Source organism: Myiozetetes cayanensis, unplaced genomic scaffold, assembly GCF_022539395.1.
Source record: "Myiozetetes cayanensis isolate MyiCay16 unplaced genomic scaffold, myiCay2020 scf1, whole genome shotgun sequence".
Lineage (NCBI taxonomy): Eukaryota > Metazoa > Chordata > Aves > Passeriformes > Tyrannidae > Myiozetetes > Myiozetetes cayanensis.
In genome coordinates this window covers 146,653,953-146,675,757 of record NW_026086604.1, presented here as the reverse complement: position 1 = coordinate 146,675,757, position 21,805 = coordinate 146,653,953, and the positions used below count along the sequence as shown (strand labels likewise).

Genomic DNA, 21,805 nt, shown 5'->3' with positions numbered 1-21,805 from the left:
TACACAGAGCCAGGGAAATTTCCTCTTTCTGGGTTTATTCTCTCAGACACTGGAGAAACAGCTTTTTTTGATAGAGTTTGAAAAGTTCTTATCAGTAATATTTTATTTGATGTCATAATATTTTCCAGGATCCCTGTTTAATTTACAGTTGAGACAAGAAGTGGAATCAAGTTCTGGATAATAACACAAAGCACTGTTGCTAAATCTTAGGCCTGTGTTTAGGAAGACTTCATTTTCCTGGCATCCTAGTAAAAAGGAATTGAAAACTGAAAAAAAAAAAATCTCCTGTTTTCTTGCTTTCAAACAAAAATTTCTTGGCTTCTCTATTCTTGGCTTAAGTTTGAAAATTGTAAAATGCCAGAAGATGATGTGGAAAATTCTGGCTAAACCTGTTGGCTTTTTCCACAAGAGCTCAACAGTGCCCATAAAACATGTGTCTTTGAAGATGTTCTTTAAAGGATTTTAGCAGTTCTCTTGAGGGAAATCTCGTTTCATACCAACTTAAGTCTGTCTTAAAGGGATTTTAGTGTCTCCTGTGCTCATGTGTCAGTAAGCAATACCCTCTCTTTTCTTGGAGGGACATGTAACAGGTCATTAAAGATAGGATGGCTGGTTGTGTGTGCAAAAGAGTCCCCTGCCAGCCTACAGCAAGTTTTGGTGTGTGTATAAAAAGTGTATATATGGGAAAGTTTCCACAGCATGAGGAAATGGCATTTCAGGGGTGCTGGAGAGGCAGCAGTGTTGGGCTTGGCCTTTTCCAGGGGAGTGCACAACTCTTTGAAGAAAATGCACAGCTGCCTCAGTCATTTCACAGCAGTTTTCTCTCAGAATCAAGTCATGAAGAGGTTCATCCTTGAACCTCCAAATGCTATTTCTGTTTTTTCTCAATTTTGTGTAGTGGTGTTTTTTTTTTTTTTTTTTTGTGTGTAATGCTGGGAAAAAGTCAAACTCTATGGACCATCATTTTATTATCAAGGCACCACAGATGTAAAGACTATGCTGGAAAATTTCTGGAAAAATAATCACTGCTTCAGAACCAGCCTCCTGGAGGTGTGAATGAAGACCTGCTTCTCATTTAATATTCCCTTTGAATGGGCTTTTATGTTATACAGCCTGATAATTGACCCTTGTTCAGCTCTGGCATTCAGTGGGAGATTTCCAGTAAAGCAGTGCTAGGAAACATCACTGCTTCTTACTCTGTTGCATATGTTGGAGACCAGGGCCAGTCAATAAAAGACAGACTAGTAACTGTAATTCTTCCCCCTCCCCAACATTTCTGGGAGTCTGTTAAATTTTCTCACTTAAATCAGTCATTTGAGGGCTGGAAGAATTGCTAAAGTAAATGGAAGGAGTTTGAGAATGGCTTGACAGTTTCTAAGCAAGAGGGTACCTTGAGAGGTATTTTTCAGCTGTTTTCACTTTATACTTCTTTTAAGTCTTTGCTTGAGAAATCTCAGATCTCATAGGCAAGTTCTACAGGACAATATTAAGGATGGAGAAAGAAACTTGTGTTTGGAGCTTTCTGACTGAAGAGCTTTTTCATTCACTTTTAATGAGACTATTTTCAGTTGGCTTTAGGCTGAGTGATTTATGTAACAAGAAACACTTTTAAACTGCTTCTCATTCCTTTGAGCTTAGTCCTTATCAGTAATAAAGTGTCTCGTTTTGCTGTCATCTGTCATCCAGTGGGAAAAATAATGACCTGGGGTTTCTCAACAGGAAAAACCTTCGGGGCTGGTTTATAAATCAGAAAGCAAAGAAAACCAAACAAACCAACAACCCAACAATAAGAACAAACAAACAAACAAACCCAAACAAACAAAACCAAAAACAGAGTGCAGCCTAACTCTTTCATTCCATCTAACCACTCAGGAAGTGTGGACTGAGATTTGTACATCCCAGTGAGCGCATGTGAATATGTTTTGATGTCCATTCTGTATCTTGATTGTGGCTTTCATACTTGGGAATTTATTCTGGGTAAAAGTTCAGAATCTAATTGCTTCTTTTCCATCAGTGTATGCTGGTGTGTGCTTTCAGGCTGAAACTAGTTTTAATTTCAGCCTACTTACTCTGACCTTATTACTTTGATAAACAGCCCACAAGACAGCCCAGTCTGTAATGCAAGCCTTTTTTGTTGTTGTTGTAAGTGCAGTTTAATTTATTTTCTGGCTGCAGTCTTTTTGATGAAATCCTAATCTAGCCATACATGCAAGTGTTTCAGAAATGTCTCCAAGGGAAGATACTCTAAATCCATGGAGTGCTCTTGTCTGACAGTGCCTGGCTCCTCTGAGCAGGAAGACAGTGCACTCAAAGCTACCTTAATTACCTGACTGACACTGTCACTGGAACGGAGCTGTTTGTCTCCACAAGTGCTGTGTTGGTGGAAGATACTGTTCTCTATCTTTGGAAGTCGCCAGCAGTGAGGAGGTGACGAGCTGGGGATCAGACCAGAGCTGCTGCTGTGCATCAGAGCCCAGTCAGGCTGGCTGGAGTCGCTGCTGGGAGAGCAGTTTGTGCTGGGCAGGTTTGACACTGAAGCAGGTGTGGAGTTGCTGATGGCAGAAACGTGGCTGTGATGAGATCCAGCTGGCCCTGACAAGAGGTGCTGGTGTGTCCAGTTACTCCCTCACCCTCTTTCAGGATCTGGTGACGTGTGCCTGTGTCGGGTTTGTGAAGTGTCTGCTGTTTCTGTTCCCTTGGGTAGAAATTTCAGGCCCTTTTCTCTAATGCTGGAAGTTTTGTGGGGATCTAAGCTTAGCAGTGTCAACTTGACACCCCAGCCTTTGGGTCCGGTGTTACTCCACACTAAACTCCAACGGCTATTTCTAGACAACTGCTGACCTGCTCTTTGCCTCCCTGGCATTCCCCTGCCATGGATTTTACTCATGCCTTTTTAAAGCCAGCTGAAGCCCAGTCCTGCTCTCAAACTCCTGTGGCTTTTTAGCAGGAAGAGGAGCAGCTGTCCTTTTGTTCTTGTGCTTTTGCTGGCCGTGACCTGCTTGCTCCTCTAAATTCTCGCTGCTTTTAACAGGAGCTCTCATTTCACAGGTGACCCAGGGCTGTAGATAACTCTGTGAAACAGTTGCTGCTATGAAACAGCTGGCTCTGGTGACTTGCTACATCACCCAACAATTTTTACTGTCCTAGCCCACAGCCAATGAGACCTCCAAAATATTTTTTAAACTGTATGCAAATACTTTAAATATTGAAACATTTCCAAGTGGGGCTCTTGGATATATTCTGCCTTCTTGAAGCCTTCTAATTAAATCTGCTAAGGAGATTAGTGTATTGAAATAGTTAAACCTTTTGTTTCCCAAAAGTTTTAAAGATTATCTGTTCAACTTCTTACTTCAACCTTTGATCTCAAGTTCAGCAAGCCAGACCAAAAAGGAGGTAGGCAAGTCTTAGGTCTCCACTGGGAACACAGGACATCATGTTCCATTTCTGCTGTGTTAATCTCTGATCTGGCCTCTCCGAATTCCAGCAGTTATGATCAAAGCATAAGCCACAGGTTCTTAGAAATCCTTGTGTTTATGTTGAATTATTTTCTTAGGAGAGAGCTGTGCTGTTATTAATCCATCCTGAGGGTCTTTAGATTTATTTGTAGAAGCACAACCTAATTTCAAACAATTAAGGATGGGATAAGTCAGAACCAGGAGATGGGACTGTACATGATTACAGAATGTACATGACTGTGTGTAGATACATCACCATTCCCTCCTGTAACAAGAAAAGCATGAAAAAATAGTTTGCCTTCAAATTTTCTCCTATAAATGTTTTGATCTCAACTGCAATAGGCTGTTTTGCTCCCTTTATTGTATTATCTTGTTTTCTGCCTTGATCTTGTCATGTTTCTTTTGCATCAGTGTAGATGCTGTAGAGGGAAGGAGGCAAAAAATGGAATTTTCCTTAACTTTCTCTCAGGAGATTTAACCAGGGTTAAGAAGAAGCTTCAAAACTAGAAACCTCAGCAATCTACTTAAATGTCTTTTCATTTGTTTTGTATAACTTGTTCTTTCCTTTCCTTTGGTGTTTTCTTGCCGGATCTGTATTTCTCAGCCCCAGAAATACCGAATCCAAGCAGCTCTTCCTTTTGCATTTTCTTCATCTGTTTGCCAGAGACTGACAAGGTGCAGATTCACTTCCTGAGTGGTGACACTCAGGCTCAGCAAAACTGCTGGATAATGCAGAGATGTCTTAAAAGAAGCAGCAACAAATCTGCCAACTCCCAGTTGTCAAAGATGCAGCCTGTCCAGCATCAGTGTTCATCAGGTTTGGGGCAGATTCTGGTTATCACAAAGTTGTGTAGTAATTTCCAGCACCATTTTCCAGCCTATTTGTGCCAGGCCTTCAAATGGCAAATCAATGCAGGTACTGTTACCTGCTTTTTTTTTTTAATTAAAGTATTAAATTTTCCTGTTCTGCTTGCCAGAACAAGTTAAAGGAGGAGATTTCTTTGCATTTAACTTATCCTGTATCTTTGCTTTGTCACCTAAGTTATAATATAACATGCAAGATATGGTTCCTACAGCAACCAGCTCTGCTGTACATTTCTTTTGCCTCTGGGGACACATAAAATTCCAGCTGGAATACTCCTGCATTTATCTGTAATCTTGTTCCAAAGCAGCTTTTCTTTCTGCTCAGGTTTTCATGCCCTTCTCTGCTTCAGCCCCACGTGCTGAAACATTAAGCAGTGCCACTGAAGACTGTCATGTGGACACTTTCTTCCTCTCCTGAGGAAGAATGTCAGAAACAGGCTTCCTAAATGCCATTCCACAGGCTTGCTGCAGTAGGTGAGGTCAAAGAAACATGGAAGAGGAAGTGTTGATGTTTGTGGTGGTTTGCTGTCGAAAGTGAATCAGTGGAACAATTAGGACTTCTTGCCCCGAGGGTGCGATTACATGGAAGTTTTCTCCAGCAGCAAAGCTGGTTTAAGGAGTTCCTGGCTGTTTGGTCTCCACCCTGCCTGCAAAACTGGATTATCAGTGACTGCAGTGATCCCTTGTACAGTATGGTTTCATAAGCTGGTGCATGGGCAGAACAGGGAGCTGGTGAACTGTGGGACTCTCATTTTGCTACCATAGAAAACCCCGTGTCTTTGGAGCAGCACACAGTACAGGGTGTTCAGAGACAGTTTTACTGGGTATGTGTATGGGGTGCAAGACAGTCCATTGCAAATGGTCTGTCTGATGTCAATATACAAAAATTGAATGTCTGTCTCTTAAAAATTCAGGATGTTAATCTGCTCGTGGGTTACTTGTGTCTTCATTGTTCAGATACTGCAGTCATGGGTGGAAATCAGCTATACTTGATTCTGGAAAGTTGGAGCTAATCAGGCCTAATCAGATGTTCTCTAGCCTTGCCAAAATGGGAAAAGAGAAGTGTGGGGCTTCTTGCTCTTTACTCCTGGGAGAAACTGGAGGGAGCAGTGGGACACCTGTTCCTACTGTGCAGCTGGACAGACACCAGTCTGTCTGTCTGCAGAGCTGGTGTGGCCAGTAAGGACTCCAGAAAAAGTCACTCACTGCATGTTTGCCTTTGACCTGCAGTAGTCACAGGTGGGGCTCTATCGGGTGAGGGTAAATCTGCGTACTGGGATGTTCCTGGTGACTTGTGCTGTCATTGGGAGCTCCTGCATTGGCAGCTTTCGGAGCAAACTGGCAAACTTGTGAGTTTGAACAGAAAACCACTTACCTTTCAATTGCTGTACAGTTTGCACTGAGAGATGGTGTATTCCATGTAGATGTATTCCATGACCACTGGTGTCAGAGTAGTCATGGAAGTCAGAGTGTTTCATCACTGAGACACTTCAGTGATGAATGACAAACCATGCTAAGTGCTTTATCAGATTGCACAACATCTCACAGGCTTCCTGTTGACGTCCTGCACACTGGATATTTGATGGGCAGGAATTTGTTTATAGCTGCATTTTTTCCCCCATCCATCTCTAAATGTTGTCTCCTTGCTTTTGTCTTCTGTTGGGCTTTGAGATCAGCTGCTCATCACCAGATTTCTTTAAACATCCTTGTTAATGACAGCATTATTTATATTTATGGTTAGACTCCAGTTCTGGCCCTTTTCTCTGTGTCTTGTTTTGTCTTTTCCTGATATGCTTCCCTTCTGGGCTTGGAAGAGCTTTCCAGTCAGCTTCAGCCAGACTTAATTTCTTTTTCTGTCTCTTGCTTAAGGCTGACTGACCCTCCTGTGCTGATGAGTCTGTACTTGCTACTTGTGCATTTTTAATGAAGAAAATCATGAGGGAATTGTTGTAATCAAACCTAATGCCATGTGTGATACACACCAGAGTGCCTCATAATGTTGTCTAAAATGGTGGGTTTATTTTAGGGAGGAATCAAAGATTTTTCTTTTTTCTTTTAGAGGCATTGCAGTGGATTTGTTTTCCCCTTGAAAATCTTGTAACTGTTCTATAATACAGAGCTGGATGCCTTATTTCCAATGGGAACCTCATCTTTGGGCCACTGGATTATGGGAGACTTCTGTCTTACATGGTGAGATAGAAGAGTTTGCACATGGAGCACAAATCCATAGTGAAACTGCATTTAATCAGAGATCCAGCTGCATTCAGATGTACTCTCACTTCCCCAGTTCCTCCTCAGCTGGTTTGGAAGCTGGCTCAGGAGCTGGCAGTGCCTCCTGTCTTGCTGGTGTTTTCAAGCAGCACGGTCAGTTTGTAAAGCACATGCTCTTGTGTGGTTTAGATTGAGGTTCCAGTTCAGCTGGATTCGTTTCCAGTTAAATTTAGCTGTTATTGTATTACTGGACTGGGAACAGCCCCTCTCTGCAAAGCACTCTGGTTTTCCCCTTAGACTCAGGATGGGGCTCTGATCCACTGATCTCTTGTGGAGTTGGTGTGAGTATTTTCCTGCATCCTAAGGCAGAGGAGGCCTTACCCTGGTGACTGTGTCACACGCTTAGCTGGGACCCTTGGGAACAACTCTGCATTGAGTTTATCAGCCTGGTTCTGAAATCCAATCCTGACCCAGCAGAAGGTGTTTTTCTTAACAGCAAAGTTCCCATGACTTCTGCTTTCAAAGTACTTTCTTGTTTGGCTGTGTGTTTCTGTTTGGAGATTCCACTGCTCCATGCCAGGCTTCCTGAGCCAGAATGCTGGAAGATTTCGAACATGGCATGAAGCAGTGTTTGGAAGTGCTGCTTGGCTTCCTTCTTTGTATTCCATGGGGCTGTGCTTTATGAAGTTGCAATTTAGTTGGGAGTCAGGATCAACTCCCAAATGTATTGATTTGTGAGGTGGAAAAATCCCAGCTTCATGGGGTTGTGGTGCCAGTAGCCAAACCCTGAGCAGACAAAGTGGGGATGATCCTAATAACATTTTCTCCAACGGAAAGGTGGCTTTTGGGTTGCTTTTCTGCTGTTTCCTGCACTAAGTGTTTTGCTGATCCCTTTTTGCTGTTCTCCTTTCTGTAGACGCCTGGCAAATTCCCCCACTTCTATGAACATCTCAATGTGAAAGTGGTTTTTTAAAAAAAGTTGTGCTTAAAAAGTGGCAGGCGGGACTGGGAGCAGATATAGCCTGGGTGTGAATCAGCCCTTTCACAACCAAGGCTGGCTCTGTGCGTGCCCTCTTGTCTGTCTGCCCTCCACCCCCTTTTCTGGGTTAAATACAACCTCTGACTTGGCTAAATAGAGGATTTTTTGACCAAATGAATTTGAGCACCATATGATCTGCCTCCTCATGTTCCCTGAGCCCTTTGCAGGAGAAGGGAAGTGCTTGTGAACAAAGTCTGCTAACAGAGCTGTGGGTGGAAAGAGGACAAAATGAGTACGTGAAGAACCACATATTTTCACTGGACTTCCAAAACAAGTGACAGTTTGTTCTCCAGATAAAGGCACATTTGAGAGGAAAGACCTGAACAGTGAAAGTAGAGGGGATTTTGGTGGGTTTTTTCTTGGTGTCACAAAAAATTCCTGTCCAAAATAAGAAGCACTGAGGTTTGTAAGCATGAACTCTTTAAATATGAAAACGTGACAGGCTGAAGTCCAGGCGAGTCCTTGTGACACACAACAGAAGATCCTTCTCTCAGAACATGGAGGTGAGACTTTAGTGAAGGGGAACATGCTCTGGCATCTGGGGTTTTGCAGTTTCCTTCAGTAGAGATAATCTTGCTCTCATGGAGGAAGTCCAGCATATGTGAAAACAACCTGAATTATGTCTGGGTGAAACCTTTGGCTGATATCCGTGTCCAGACTCACTGAACATGAGTGTGCTTCTCCGCTCAGGTGGGGTAAAGGAAGGCTGAAGAATATTCTTGCATAAAATGTTGCGGGGGGGATGTTATATAACTTCATTTCTGTATTTTTTTTTCATTTTCCTTTGTTTCTTTCCTCATTTTTGTTAATATCTGCTGTGTTAAGATTGTATCCTCTTCAAATATCCTGAACCAAGCAAAGGGAAGAGAAAGCTGGAGGTGCCATTCAGGGCAGCCAGGGAGTTGATCTAACCTAACCACTTGCTGCTGACAGATGGGATTTACTCCCCCATTCACAAATGTTTCTCACTCCTTCCTACCTTCATTTTCCTCTTTGTTGACTCCAAAACCTCATCTGTTCACAGGTTATGCTCACTACCAATCAATGTCTCCCTCAGTTTATTTTTCAGTGGATTTAGTGGGTGTCTTGGTGTGCAGTGTGAGGGCTGGTGCTGGAGGGTTAGAGGAGATGGATAGTGGGAATAGTGACTCTCCTGGCTTCAGGAAGCTGTTAGATGAGCTTAGCACACACTGCTTTACACAAAGGGACACTGTACACCCAGGGAATTGTTTCCTGTGCAGTTTGAATTGTGCAAGATGAGCCTTTCCACGTGGTGTTTGTGTTCAAACGTTGCAGCCTTTTTGCTTTTGTCAGAGAATCCAAAAGGAAAATGCTTTCCCAAGTGAAAACGACCTGCATGATTGTTTTGGCCTAGAAATTCAAATAGGATAGTTAATAAAATAAATGTTAAAGGCGGAAGTGGGTTTTGTCTACCTGAACCTGAAGGATGAGAAGAAAATCGAACCAAAAACCTTCAACCTCCATTGTATTTTTCCACTTTCTTCACGCATTTACAGGGTGGAACGTGTAATTCCCCCGTTGACCAAACTCACGAGAGCAAATTTCTGTTCTTCAGATACAAAAAACTTAACGTTTTTTTGATTGTGGATTAGGAAGAATGAACTTTTCTAAACTTTTCTAGAGCTGAACTCAGCTCTTCTAAACTAGCTGAGTTCATACTGGGATGTTCTTTCCCTGTAAGCTGAGTTAGTACTGGGATGTTCTTTCCCTGTCAGCTCCCTGCTCAAAGACAAGCAAAGCTGGAATTTGTGCTGGGCAGTTTTGCCTGCTTTTCTCATTCTTTAAGAACTTCCCAGTACAGCTGACATTGCTTTGTGCCCATAGCTGTAAAAATCCTACTAGTCCCTGTTCAGTCATTAAACCACAGAAACACGAGTTTAAAGGGTCTAAATAGCACAGGCTTTGGAAAAGAGGCTTAGACATCCCATACAGGAGCAATAAAAAGTTCTGAGAAGACTGTCTTTAGTCCAGATGCAAATACAAAGAGTACAGTGCCCAGTGTATCATGGAAACAGGACCTTGCACAAGAGGCATGCAGTGAGTCGTCAGTTCTGCTTATTCCTGGGTGCAATTCAAAGAGGTGGTTTGCTCTGTAAAGTGTGGTTTGTCATGGAAGATGATGTCATTCACACCATGCTTGGGAGAGAGACTAAACATGATGCTTCTAGGGAAGGATCTAAGCCAGTCCAGTTTTGTACACAGTGAAGAAGTGACTAATTGTCAGAATTCAGCCTCATTTGTTCTCTGTTTAATGATTTCCACTTTTTTTCCTGTTAGGGTGGTGTCAGCCCTTTAACAGGTTAGATTTTTCCTGCTATTTCTCTGCCTAGGGTTTGTAGGAGCTGAGAGTTTAATTTTATCAAGCTTGTTGCCTTCGGCTTGTGAGTCCTGGCAGCCCCCTGCTTTTTCCATTTCCCCGCTCCAGCTTCTCCAGTGCTCAGCACTAAACCAGCTGTAGCATCAGGATCTACTTAAAAACCTTCCAAGAGCCCCGTGTATGTACATGTCACATTTTGGCTGTACATGTCACATATTGGCTGTTCCAATAACTTCTCAGTTACTTGTGATCACAGGGGTTCTGGAGCCCACCTTGAGGATCTGCACCCAGGTGTGCATCGTTGCCTCTGCTTTCCTGCAGCAAAGGCTTCAGCTGCTGACTTTGATCCTGAATTCCTTGGACTTGTATATTAAATGATTATAAACTACACTTAACTGGGAATCAGTTCTTCTGGTTTAAACTGAGGTGTTTAACTCTCTTCTCTAGGCTCTGTTTTGGATATTATCAAACACATCGTGGCCAAAGGAGAACACAAGACTGGTGTCCTGGATGAACCCTGTATAGCCACAATCCTTAAGGAGGTGCTGGAGGGGCTGGACTACCTGCATAAAAACGGGCAAATCCACAGGTATTTTACATTTTTCTCACCTTTGTCATAAAATGTTCTTGAGACAGAGTAGCCGAGCACACAGAATCTTATCCCACAACTTACCATGAGGACCTGAAGAGAGGAAAGTAAAGGTGGGAGCTTAATCAAAGTGCAGAGTTCAAATGTCTGTAGTCTATATACTACATCTCTATGCTATGACTAGGCCAAATTTGGGTAAACTTTGGGATACTGAAAGTTCTGACACAGAAAATCTCATTCCAAATGTCAGCAACCAACTGCAAAGTGTGGTTGTTGGAGCTGGGAAACTTCAACTGGTTTTGTTTTCTTGCTGAGCTGCAGATCACCAAGGGCACTGCATAAGCAGTGCTGAGCAGTTTAATAAAGAGCCCTTCAAGCCCTGATTTTTTTTTTTTTAAGGTTAACTGCAAGATCAACTTAATGAAATCTGAATTTGAGTGATTTCATTGAGAAAAGAAAATGGAAAAAAAATTCATGGAAAAACTTCTGTAGGCAAAGCCCAGTTAACTAATGGCCTGTGATTTGACAGATCACTGAAACGTGAGGGTTTCTGTGCTGCTCTCTTGTTTGGGAGATACTTTTAAATCGTATTTTTCTCTCCCCTACTGTCAAGGTGTGGTGTAGTTCAGTAAGAGAAGATGCTAAGTCAGTCTGTTCTGCATTAAAAAGGCTGAGATTTTCAGTACCAAATATGTGCTGAAAATAGAATATACTGCTTGTGGGTAATATTCACCATCCCAGCCACAGACTGCTGCTGGAACAGCCTCTTCTTTCTTGGGAATTTTGTGAGCTTGGCTGTCTTCTGGTACAATGCCATTACAAGCATTGCTGCTGCTGTGCTGGAGTAAGTTTCTGTCCTCTTATAGCTGCACGAGAAGAAGTTACTTTTTGCCAAAATTCTATTTATTTAGAAAACCCAGTAAGTATTTATTTGATATTTATGATCAAACTGACTGGCTTTTGTAGGTTATTTTGGTTTGAAAAAGGAAAAAAATGCAACTCATTGAGGTGGAGTTTTTTCCCCCCCTGAAAGAAGTGTCAAATTTCATTTTCCAGTCTCCATTAAAATCCTTCAACAAGAACTGTTGTCTTGATTGAAGACAGTTTTGATTTCATAGCTGGTTGCTTAACTTTTGTTTTTTAGAGGTAATACTTCAGGCAGCTCTGGGAATTCAGAGAGAAGTGATAAACCAACTTACTTGCCAAGTACTTGGTAACTTTTCCCTGTGCTATAAGTAATCGATAGAACCGTGTCCATCTGTGACTTGCAGTTGGTTTGCTTGGCTGATTTAGTTCATCTTCTGGTCTAGTGAAATTGAAATATATCTGTTAAAGCAGCAGTAACCTGTTAAATTTCAGTTTTTCTGAAGGTATCACATAACTTTTTCTGTACTGAAAAGAGTGGTGGTTCTCCATTTGGCTGGCTGGATTGGAAAAGCAAAACCAGTAAATGTGGTAAAGATTAGAGGGAATATATTCATGTGTGTGGTGTGGGGTTTTTTTACCGCTCTCAGCAAAAATACCACGTTCACAAAGTTCAAACTGCTTGGTCTGAAGAAAATGTGATTCACATTGAATCATTTGGAAGTGAACTGGACCAAACCTGCTGTGACCATTCTCATCTTGCTGGTTGAAGCATCTTGCCCATATTTAGGGAACTTCAGCAAAGAAATCAAAGCTTTGTCACTGATGCAGCAGAAGGTTGTGGTTGTGCATCAGCTGCTTTGCATGTGTTGCATCCCTGTATCTTGGGGCTGCTCCAACAATTGTGTTGTATTTTATCAGGGAAAAGCGTTTGGATTACCTCACTGTGTTGGGCACAGTGGTCTGGGGAATTTGGAGAAGTGGGATACAGAAGGAAAGTTGTGAGGTTTCCTGTCTGGGTTTTAAGTGTTGGCTGAAAGCGAGCTGACATGCCTTTGAGGGATGAAATGTTTCCTTAATGGAGTTCGTCCTGCTGTGTTCCGTTCTATCCAGATGTGCGTGTGCTGCTGAGGAAAACGCAGCTTCAAGATGTAGCACAGATGGGACCTTTCCTCATCCATAGGAATATCTGTATGGTTTTCCCATTTTGCTTAGTGCTAGGTGTCATAATATTGGTCACGCCTGATGGGAAAGGCAGGTGGAAATCTTACAGCCATGCCAGAGATGCTCCGAGAGGAAGTGTTTAAAATAACTAAACTTCAGTCCCCTGGGTCAGCTTAAAGTATCTGGCTCCAAAGGAAACCACATCAGGTGATGGCTGAACTGCTGTATCGTGTCTGCAATGTGGGGCAGCTGTGCTTGGGGTGAACTTGAGGCCAGGGCAAGATCAGCTGTGAAGGATCAAAACTGAAGGGGTTTGGCCAGACCTGGAAGATCCAACCCGAAGCAAGCAGCAGTCCAGCAGACCAAAATGTTCAGCTGGTTGCACTAAATATCCCATCTCTGTTCATGTTACACCTGGGAGAAAACAACTTGATAAAATTAGAGACGTAGTATGAGTGAGTGACTGTAATTAGCACATCCAAAGATGGACAGCCAGGCTGGTGGCAAAGCCCAAAGGGTGAATAGCAGGACCCAAATGTGATTTTGTGGGCACTCCTGACCTGAAGTGGGGCCATAAATCATTGGTGAGATCAGAGAACATATGTCTGACAGCAGAGCTGCGTGATACTTCTGAATTATTCATCGTCTTAAACGGGTAAATGAAGTTAACACATGAAAAACTGGCTTAATGAAACTCTGCTGCTGAATCTTACTCTGCATAAGCCCGCCTTGAACTTAGTGCCACTTCCAATTAAGGTTTGGGGAACTGGGTTGGTGTGGAAGTGTAAATCCCTGCTTTGGACAGGAGAGGAGTTTGACAGTATTCTCTAGAGGAGATTAGAAAGCCAAATATCTAGTGAAGGCTTAAATTATAATTCTTTTTTTGTTTACTTTCCTAATTAACAGGCAGAGCAAGTCCGAGACTTGAATAGGCACCATTGTTCAGCAACAAATGCTGAAGTCTCCCACATTTGCCCAAAGTGATGTTTTTTTTGCTTTCATCTTCTGAGGGCTGTTGGGAAGTGTCTTGAGGCCTTGCGGGAAAGACAAAGGAGAAGGCAAAATCAGTTTTATTTTCAGGAAACACTCTCTACCAAGGTGACGATTACAAATGGTGCCCATCTTCCTCCAGAATCACCACTGCCTCCGTATCACAGAGTTAGCACTCCCTGCCTTCCCTGCCACGTACCCATCCCTGGCCATCTCTCCTGTGCCAGCTGCTGCTGCTGTCCCCATTGTGGCTTCCTGCGTAGCACCGTGATCCCAATGAGGATTTGAAATCCCAGTGATCCGGCTCATGTTGAGTGAGTTAAGTACCTGGGCAGCAGCCAGTGCGCTGAGAATGGAGGAAGCCTGTGGATGAAGCTGCCCTGCAGGAATCTGCTCAGGCACATTTTTTTTTTTATGGAAGTCGAGCAAGACTGACGTGCTGTGAGGGGTCGATGCCGGGCTAATCTTGTCTGGGTGACACTCAGGGTATGTTGTACCTCTTCCCCATTTGGACTCTGATTCCTCTGTGTATTTGGGGATTAGCAGGAGTTTGATGAATGACTTAGAAATAAAACTAAAGGAAAACCAACCCAAGAGGTTTTATTGCTTAAAAAGATTTATTGGAGGGAAGTTCAAGGCTTTTTCAGGTGGCGCTCCGCATGGCAGGCTGACAAATGAATCATGCTGATTAACTGTTACAAGGTCTCTCTGTCTTTCTCCCTATTTTTATCTCAGAGCTTATCTTCTGTTCATGATTAGCTGTTGTGTAACTGAATATTTTAGTTAGTCCAGGTGAAATGATACGCTGCTCAAATATAACCAGATTCTCCTATTGCAGCACAATTAATGTGATACTTGCCCGCTTTTTTTGCGAAAACAAAAAAGCCTGGGAAGTGGTTTAGGGTTGCATGCACTTGAAATATTGGCATGGCAGCGATCCAGCTATTAGTTTGTTCGCTGCTCTACTTCTTACAGGGTGAGAGGTGCAGAAGAACATTTGATATGCTGAGTTAGATCAGCCTGTGCTGCCATACAGAATGTTTTGGGTTTTTTTTGATGACTTTTGAAAATCAAGAGTGTGGGCAGCAGGGTTCTAAGGCGGCTGTTTGAATATTGCTTTGAAGGAGACCCTGGAAACAATATTCTTGCTGTGTTTTTGTGCCATCTATATTCACTTATTGTTTGGACCTTAGGATGGTTTTGACAGAGGATCAGAGTTTGATTGTTTGCCTCTTTACCTATATTAAGAGTAAATAACTTCTGAAAAAAGGATGTGAGTGCATCACCAAGACTTGTGTGTGGGCTTTTGCAAGAGTGCTGCTCCAGTAGCGAGTTTTGTATTTAAGATGAAGGAGCTGATGGATGTATTTCAGCAGAACTTGGCTGTCCTACAGGATTCAAGCTTAATTTTCATGTAGCTGATTAATGCATTGATAGCTGTGCTGGCAGGTCTTGTGGTTAAACTGGATTCCAATATGCCTCTGATTATTTTGATGACTGAGATACTGTACTTTTTTGTTTCTGTAGCAATACTGTGGGAGAACTTCAAGCCCTTCTCTCCACACTGCTGTAATCTTCCTTTGGGGAGTGCATTTGGGAAGTGAAGTTTGGTAGGGGAGGAATGGATAATGGGTGGAGCCTTTCCACCTCTAATTGCCAGTTTGATTTTAAGTCAGGGCACTGGCAATTTGAAAGTTGGCTATTGCTCAGCTGTGGGAAGGGGAATTTTCTTATTCTGAGAGGTGTACTTTGGTCTCTTCTCTTACAGTATGGGAGGGGTAGAAATAACCTCTAGAGATGGTAGTTAAAATAAATTTTGGAGCTTTGATTTGTAAACAGTTCAGTAGTTCATAGAAATGTTACTCTTGGGTGTCTCAGTGGGAAGGAGGACAAGATGCTGCTCTGGGTTGCACTGGGTGATTTGTTGCCCCAACAAACACCTTGCTGTGAAGTGTCAAGGGCAAAAGGACCACCGGATCCTACTATCTATACAGTCAGATGGGAGGGTGTTGTGGTGGTTTGGCAAACCGACATGTTCTTCTGGTGGTTGTTTCTTCCACTGCATCATCCAGAAATTCATTGTTTAAAAAAATAAAAAAAAACCCCACTGTGGTTGTGGAGAGAAAATATGAACCAGATGTAAATCCCAAATCTGCAGACAGCCAGAAACAATAACTCCTGTGGAGACAGTTTTCCTCAAAGTGGATAAAGAACAGTCTCTGTTCTGAAGCCTAAAAACCTGGGATTTAAACCTCTGCTGGTAAATATTGTTGCTGCTGAAATCACAGGGGTGCTGGGGGCCCTGCAGCAGCTGCAGAGGACTCTGTGTGTTCGCAGGGTGATGTCTGGAGGTGTGGCTGTTGCAATCAAGTGTTTGCCCCCTCGTTTTCTCCTCAGACCCAGGTGCTGCCTCTGAACTTTGTCACTCAGTGTGCTGCACTTACTCAAAGCAACTCTGATGTAGTCCAAGGGAAAAGCTACTTTTTGGTAGAAATCCTATGCATCACATTGAAAGGAGGGGAAGTTTTTAGGTTTTTCCTCTGCTGCATGGAGATGAGAAGTGGGAAAAGTACCATGAAAAGCAGGAGGTAGAGGTTGGGGTGATCTCCAAAAGCAGTGACAGGTTTTGGTCAGTGATCCATGACTGAGTTACACACTCAACTAACGTAGTTTCCAGCAGTTCTTGAATTGTCAGGAGCATTTGGGTTCAGTGTGTTTCCAGGGGGAATAGTCATCAGCTGTTGGCAGCATTAAATGTATCAGGTGAAAATGTAACAGATTCTTTTAGCTCTCTGCTCTGCAGAAACCAAGTGCTGTTCACACGTGTGTACAACATTGTTTGTGACATCTGTCTCCTGTCACTGCATTTATCTGGTGTACATTACTGGGACAAATAGGCTGATAGAGGCTCTTGCAGCATCTACCCAGCAGCAGAGTGACTGTTTAAATAATCATGTTCATCTTCTCCACTCTGCTATATGAAGTAAATAACTCCCTTCGAAAAGGTGGCTTTGGGAATTGTCCCCTATTGTGATGCAGCAGATTTTCTGGCCTTTATAGATCCTAAAAGCTGCATTTTTGGAGATGCCTTAAGCATTTATTCAGACCACTTCATATCTTCTGCTAAAGCATGAGAAAAAAGGGTCACTTGCTAAATTTGTGTGGTAACATATTAAGCACTTGAAAATTTTGTAAGGTTGCATCAGAAGTTATTTTTCTATGTTTACTAAAGCAAATTATATCCTGCCTAGTAGAGTTCTAATAAAACTTTGATATTAAAAAGTAAAGTTGATACTTCACAAAAGAAAAAGTGAGACAAAACCCACACACATTCAGGACAACAAATAGGGAACTGCCACAGAGAAATCTATCACTTAGTGGTAGCCTGGAAAGCATCACCAGCTGAGACTGGGAGTTCAGAGAGCACTGTTTTCACTGTACACATACCCAATTTTATAACTGCTTTCTCCATTTTATAGGAATAACTGGATGAAATATGGAGATCTTTCTTCTTCCTAAGCTGATCATGCATAAAACTGTTGTTTCCTTGATTTTGGAGGAGGAAGTCGAGCTGCCAGGGCTCTGGGTGTCTCGAATTTCTCCTCCTGTGCAGATGTGGCTGAGCAGGAGCTGTGGGTGGCTTTGTAGATAGGGACGGCTCTTGGCTGCATTGGGGAATGCCTTGGACCTTGTGTGTGTACAGATATACATGCTGCTTCTCCAGAAGAGGGGTGCTTTTTGCCTTTTGGAAGTACAGACCTTTTTAAGCCACCCTATATAAATTTTTTTTGGCCCTTATTTGATCCAGGTTGGTTCTGTCTTTACTGGAATGACCTTTCATCTTTCCATCATGGCAGGGAGATGTGGGAATCACTGATGTTCCCATGTATTCTACTACCTGCTGCATCTTGTACTCCAGCTAGAGTGATGTACGTGTGGTAATTTCTGGGAAATTCCAGTTTCTGAGGACACTAGGACCATGCAGCTGGTGATGTGCATCCCTGGCACTGCCACGCGGAGCAAACCTGCCCCTTTGCGCGTTAAATCACTTGACATGAAATATTGAAACAAGACCACGTTAGAACTTGACTGTTTTCCTCTGTTACCAATGACTAAGCCAGGCCGTCCCAAAAATATCTGGGCCTCCAGGGGTAGGAACAGACCTTGTGACTCCACAGCTTGCTCTGTGTGTGTTGCTTTTCATGCAGCAGCTGTTAAAGGATCTTTGTGCCTTGTCCCCACTGCAGTCCTTAGGAAGTAGGGTCAGGAAATGGAAGGGCTGAATAGATGAATTTGTGGAAGAAATCCTGGTACATTTTTAGCTGCTGTTCACTGGTACGAAAACTTGATTTTAAAGCCTGATAGGGAGGGTCCTTTCCTTAAACAAGAGAAAAAACCCTGAAGTTCTGATAGACTAGGGACAACTTTAAAAAGTGATATGTGAAGTTGGAGATACAGGTTCTCTCTTGACTGGTGAAGGGTGTCAGAAGCCCTGGCTGATTGGCAAATCCTCCTTGCCATGAGCTGCTGTTACAGCAGTGACTTGCATTGGGGTGAATGTGTGAAGCAACAGAGTCTTTTGCTGGAGGAAGTAGTGGGGCTGTGAAGGTTGGTGTGATTAGATCATCTCCGTGTTGGGAGGTAGGGCTAAATCCAGTGTTTGTAGCACTTTATTTTCTGGCTTAAGGAGCTGATCTGTCTGAAAACTGTTTTTAAAAGTTTTCAGTTTAGCTGGAACAACTTCCCCTCAGTGATGTGCAGGTGAAGTTACTTGAGCACTGATGCTGGGCTGGCTTGGTGATGCATGGGTGGTGGAGTCCAAGGCAGGCAGGATCTGTCCTTGAAGTCACCACCCTTTAACCCTCCTTAGGCTGTAACCACGAGTGAAGTGAAGGAATTAAAGGGAGCGGAAAACATCAAAGGCAAAGTTGGCACAGGAGTGAAAAGTGCAAGTTGGGCGTAATTTGCTGAGATAAAGGGAAGTTGCAGGCGTTGAGATAACGGTGACAGACAAGGGACACAGTGAGGGATGTGACACTTCCTAACAGAGACTCACACTGGGTTAGCCCAAGGTCTGCAACTCTTTCTGTACTGCCTCAGCATCTTCCCTGCCCCCGGAGCTGTTCAGACAAGGAGGATGACAGTGAATTTCAGGCAGATCTCCTGCAGCTTTCCTTAGTGAGTCGTCCTTTGTCTGAGCTGACACAGCTACTTAACCTAAAAGAAATCCAATTCTTGTCATGGTTTCTTGGGCCCCAAACCCTCTACTTAAAGCAGCATTGGAGGGCAAAAAATTAAGAGGGATTGTACCTAGTAAGTGCATCTTGGAGCCTCTTGAAAGGTGTTTTATGATTTAGCTACAATTAAGTGCAATGGGAGATTAATTTCTCATGTAGCCCTTACTGGGGTTTCTGTTTGCCTGTATCAAGAGACAGGATGGAGTTATCTCTCCCAAGTGATCTCTCCACTACACTCAGAGTGGTCTACCTGGATCTTAAGGGTAGGGCATAGAGAAAACAAGTACTTGATGTACTCTTACAGCTCGTTTTGATGGATGCTGACAGTCCTTTCCATTGGGCTTTGTCTGCGCATGACTGTGACAGACTGTGGCTTTGCAAACAGTCACTTCTACCTGCCAAAGCCTTGCTTAAAGAAACACAAAAAGAACCTTTTCAATTCCTGGTAACATTGGATTATTCATCTAACTTTATCCAGCCATTAAAATGACAGTTCAAAAGCTTTTAAGTGTTCCTACCTGTGTAGCCCCCTTGAAGTTGTACCTTTAAAAATGCCTGTCCCATTTGAGCCCTGGGGTGGGGGGGAGTAAATCATGAGTCGCCTTGTGCTGCTGGCATTGAGCTCCTGCACCGAGGCCCTGGTCTTTCAGCACAGCCGAGCAGCTGACAGAGCAGCTCGGGGAGGAGGGAAGCAGCAGTCACTGTGCTTGCCTGCTCCTGAGCAATAAAGCGTGTCCCTGGGCTGGTCCCCTGCTGTAATTTACGGCAGCCTGGCTGCTGCCGCGGGGCCCGGCTGCCAGTGGCCACGAGGGCCTGCTGAGAGGGCTGTGGATGAGCAGGGATGAAGCAAGCTGTGGACTTGGCCCTCTCCTCCCTCTGCTTATGCCTGGCTCAGCAGGGAGGCTGGAGAGGATTATGGAAGCTGCTCTGCCAGCTCTCTGCCATTGGAAAACCTTCAAGCTCTGGGAGATGTCCCCGAGGCGGGCTCTGCAGTGAAGTACAGCACAGTAACAGCCAGTAATTGCACCTCACCCAAGAGTTTGGGACTTAAGGCTCAACTCTGTTGCATGAAAATATTGGTGCACACAGCTTTGCTGAGTTAATGTGTACAGCACTTCCAGTGTTGTCTTGAATGCCTTCTCCTGTGTTGTACTGAACTTACTGACATTTGAGGGTGTAAAAACACTGATCTGCCTGCACGCTCCAAGCCTAGTTTACATTTGGCAGCTCTAAATGGTAAAGCTCTTGCATGTCACCAGCTTTTTATATCTTGGCTTATAAGGCAAAGGGAAGAGGTGACACAGGTAACAGCGTATCATTGAAGGGAAAGGAATGTTTGATGGTAGAGAGAGGATAGTGCTCATTTGGTGCATAATGTCACAGATTGCTTCATATTTAACTGTATATAGAGATATTGTCCAGGGAGCATTTTCTGCATTACTCAGAACAACATCAACTCCAGCAATTGGTTGCATTCAGCATAAATATTTTGAGTTCTTCACTACCATTACCAGAAAATAGTAATTGTTGCATCTTGCACCTTCTCTTTTTTTAAATTAAACTTGGCAGGACCAACCGCTCCTTCCTCATGCCAAATTATGCACTGTGGAGCTCAGTCCATGAAATTTTATTGTTGCAGTTGATGTAAATTGCGTCTAATGGGCAGATGACTCACGGCTGTGCTGACAACCAGCTTTGCATCCTAAAGGCATATGCCAGCAGGTTGGAAGCATAGGCAGAATAAACAGGGTTTATCTCTGTTTTCCCTTTCTGGGATAGTTTTCTTCCCAGTGCTGGCCTGCAGAGCTCCTGGGATGCCACTCTTTGCTCAGGTCCCTTGTATTGTGGCTGCAGTGGCCTTAACAAGGCACTGTATGTTGGTGCCAAGGATTGAGGGCTATGGATGAGGGCAAATCTGATCATTAAGCAGGATTTCAAGGACTCATGTAGGTTTTTATAGTGGGAACAAGCCATCAAGATAGAGTTCCTTTGGTTGCCCGCCCCCTACCCCATTGCAAATTAATTTGTGGAGGATGTGGGAACACAGCACTCAAAACTGGGGGCCATCATCTCATTGCCTTCCTGTGCTCCCAGGTCTCCTGTAGCTGGAGGCGTGGTTGTAATGTTGTTGTCGGGATCACATTTGGTTATACAGCACATGATGCCTCTGGCCCAGCCCCACCCTGAAGGCATTAATGTGATGTAACTGGTACATTAGTGGGAAGCTAAACCAGCTTGGGATGCAGATGAGGAGGAATTTCTACCCTGCTGCAAAACCTCTCAAGGCTGATGTGAAGAATCCAGCTTTGCACTGGAGCGAGTCCAAACCCCTCTTCCCACTCTGGTTGTGAAGTACAAGGTAAATAAAAATGTAATTGTTATTTTGTGGAAGGGCTTCTGAAGGCTTTAGAAGAAGGGAAGGTGACAGCTACAGAGTGGGAATGTTCGGAACTACTGTAGCATTTGTTAAGCTACCGACAAGAAAATTTACTCCAGCCTTCTGTAACTTCATTTAAAACATGGTATAATTACTGTTTATGCTAAAGCCTAAAGCTGCTTCCTGTTTCCAGTGTAGTAATTGTGCCAGAGGCACACCATTTATTCCCAGTGTATCAGCCCAGGATATGGCCATTACCACATTAATAGGAAGTACCTTCAAATTGTTATCCTTGGCAATAACTGTATCCTGGAGTAACAAACTTCTCGCCATTCAGCGTGCGAGTTTATGAGCATCTCCTGAGGAGAATAAACAGGAAAGCACTTGCCCTCTCTCCCCTACCCTGTTGCTTTAAATGCAATTAATTAATCTTAAAGATGATTTTAGAATCTACTGCTTCGAAGATACTGCCAGTGCACCAGTATGTGCTAAAGAAAGGGGTTTGTGCTCTCGCAGTGTCATGGTGTTACGTATAGACTGAGGGCTGAGGAATGGGAAAGCTGGAAGTTGCCTCTATGGTACAGTAACTCCAAAATGGAATTGGTGTCCCCAAACATCTGGGTGCCCCATCAGTTTTGCTGCTCCAGGGTGGAGTGCCCCAGGCTGGGGTGAGTAAT

At 43.5% G+C, this 21,805-nt stretch overlaps 1 protein-coding gene across 1 annotated transcript in view; it reads left to right on the top strand.

Annotated features, from left to right (window-relative positions):
• Positions 1 to 21,805, top strand: part of OXSR1 (oxidative stress responsive kinase 1) — a 90,129-nt gene that overhangs the window by 30,602 nt on the left and 37,722 nt on the right. The window contains exon 4 of the mRNA XM_050319421.1: positions 10,355 to 10,496. Within this exon, the coding sequence (XP_050175378.1) occupies positions 10,355 to 10,496 (142 nt within the window). The remainder of the gene's footprint in view (positions 1 to 10,354; positions 10,497 to 21,805) is intronic.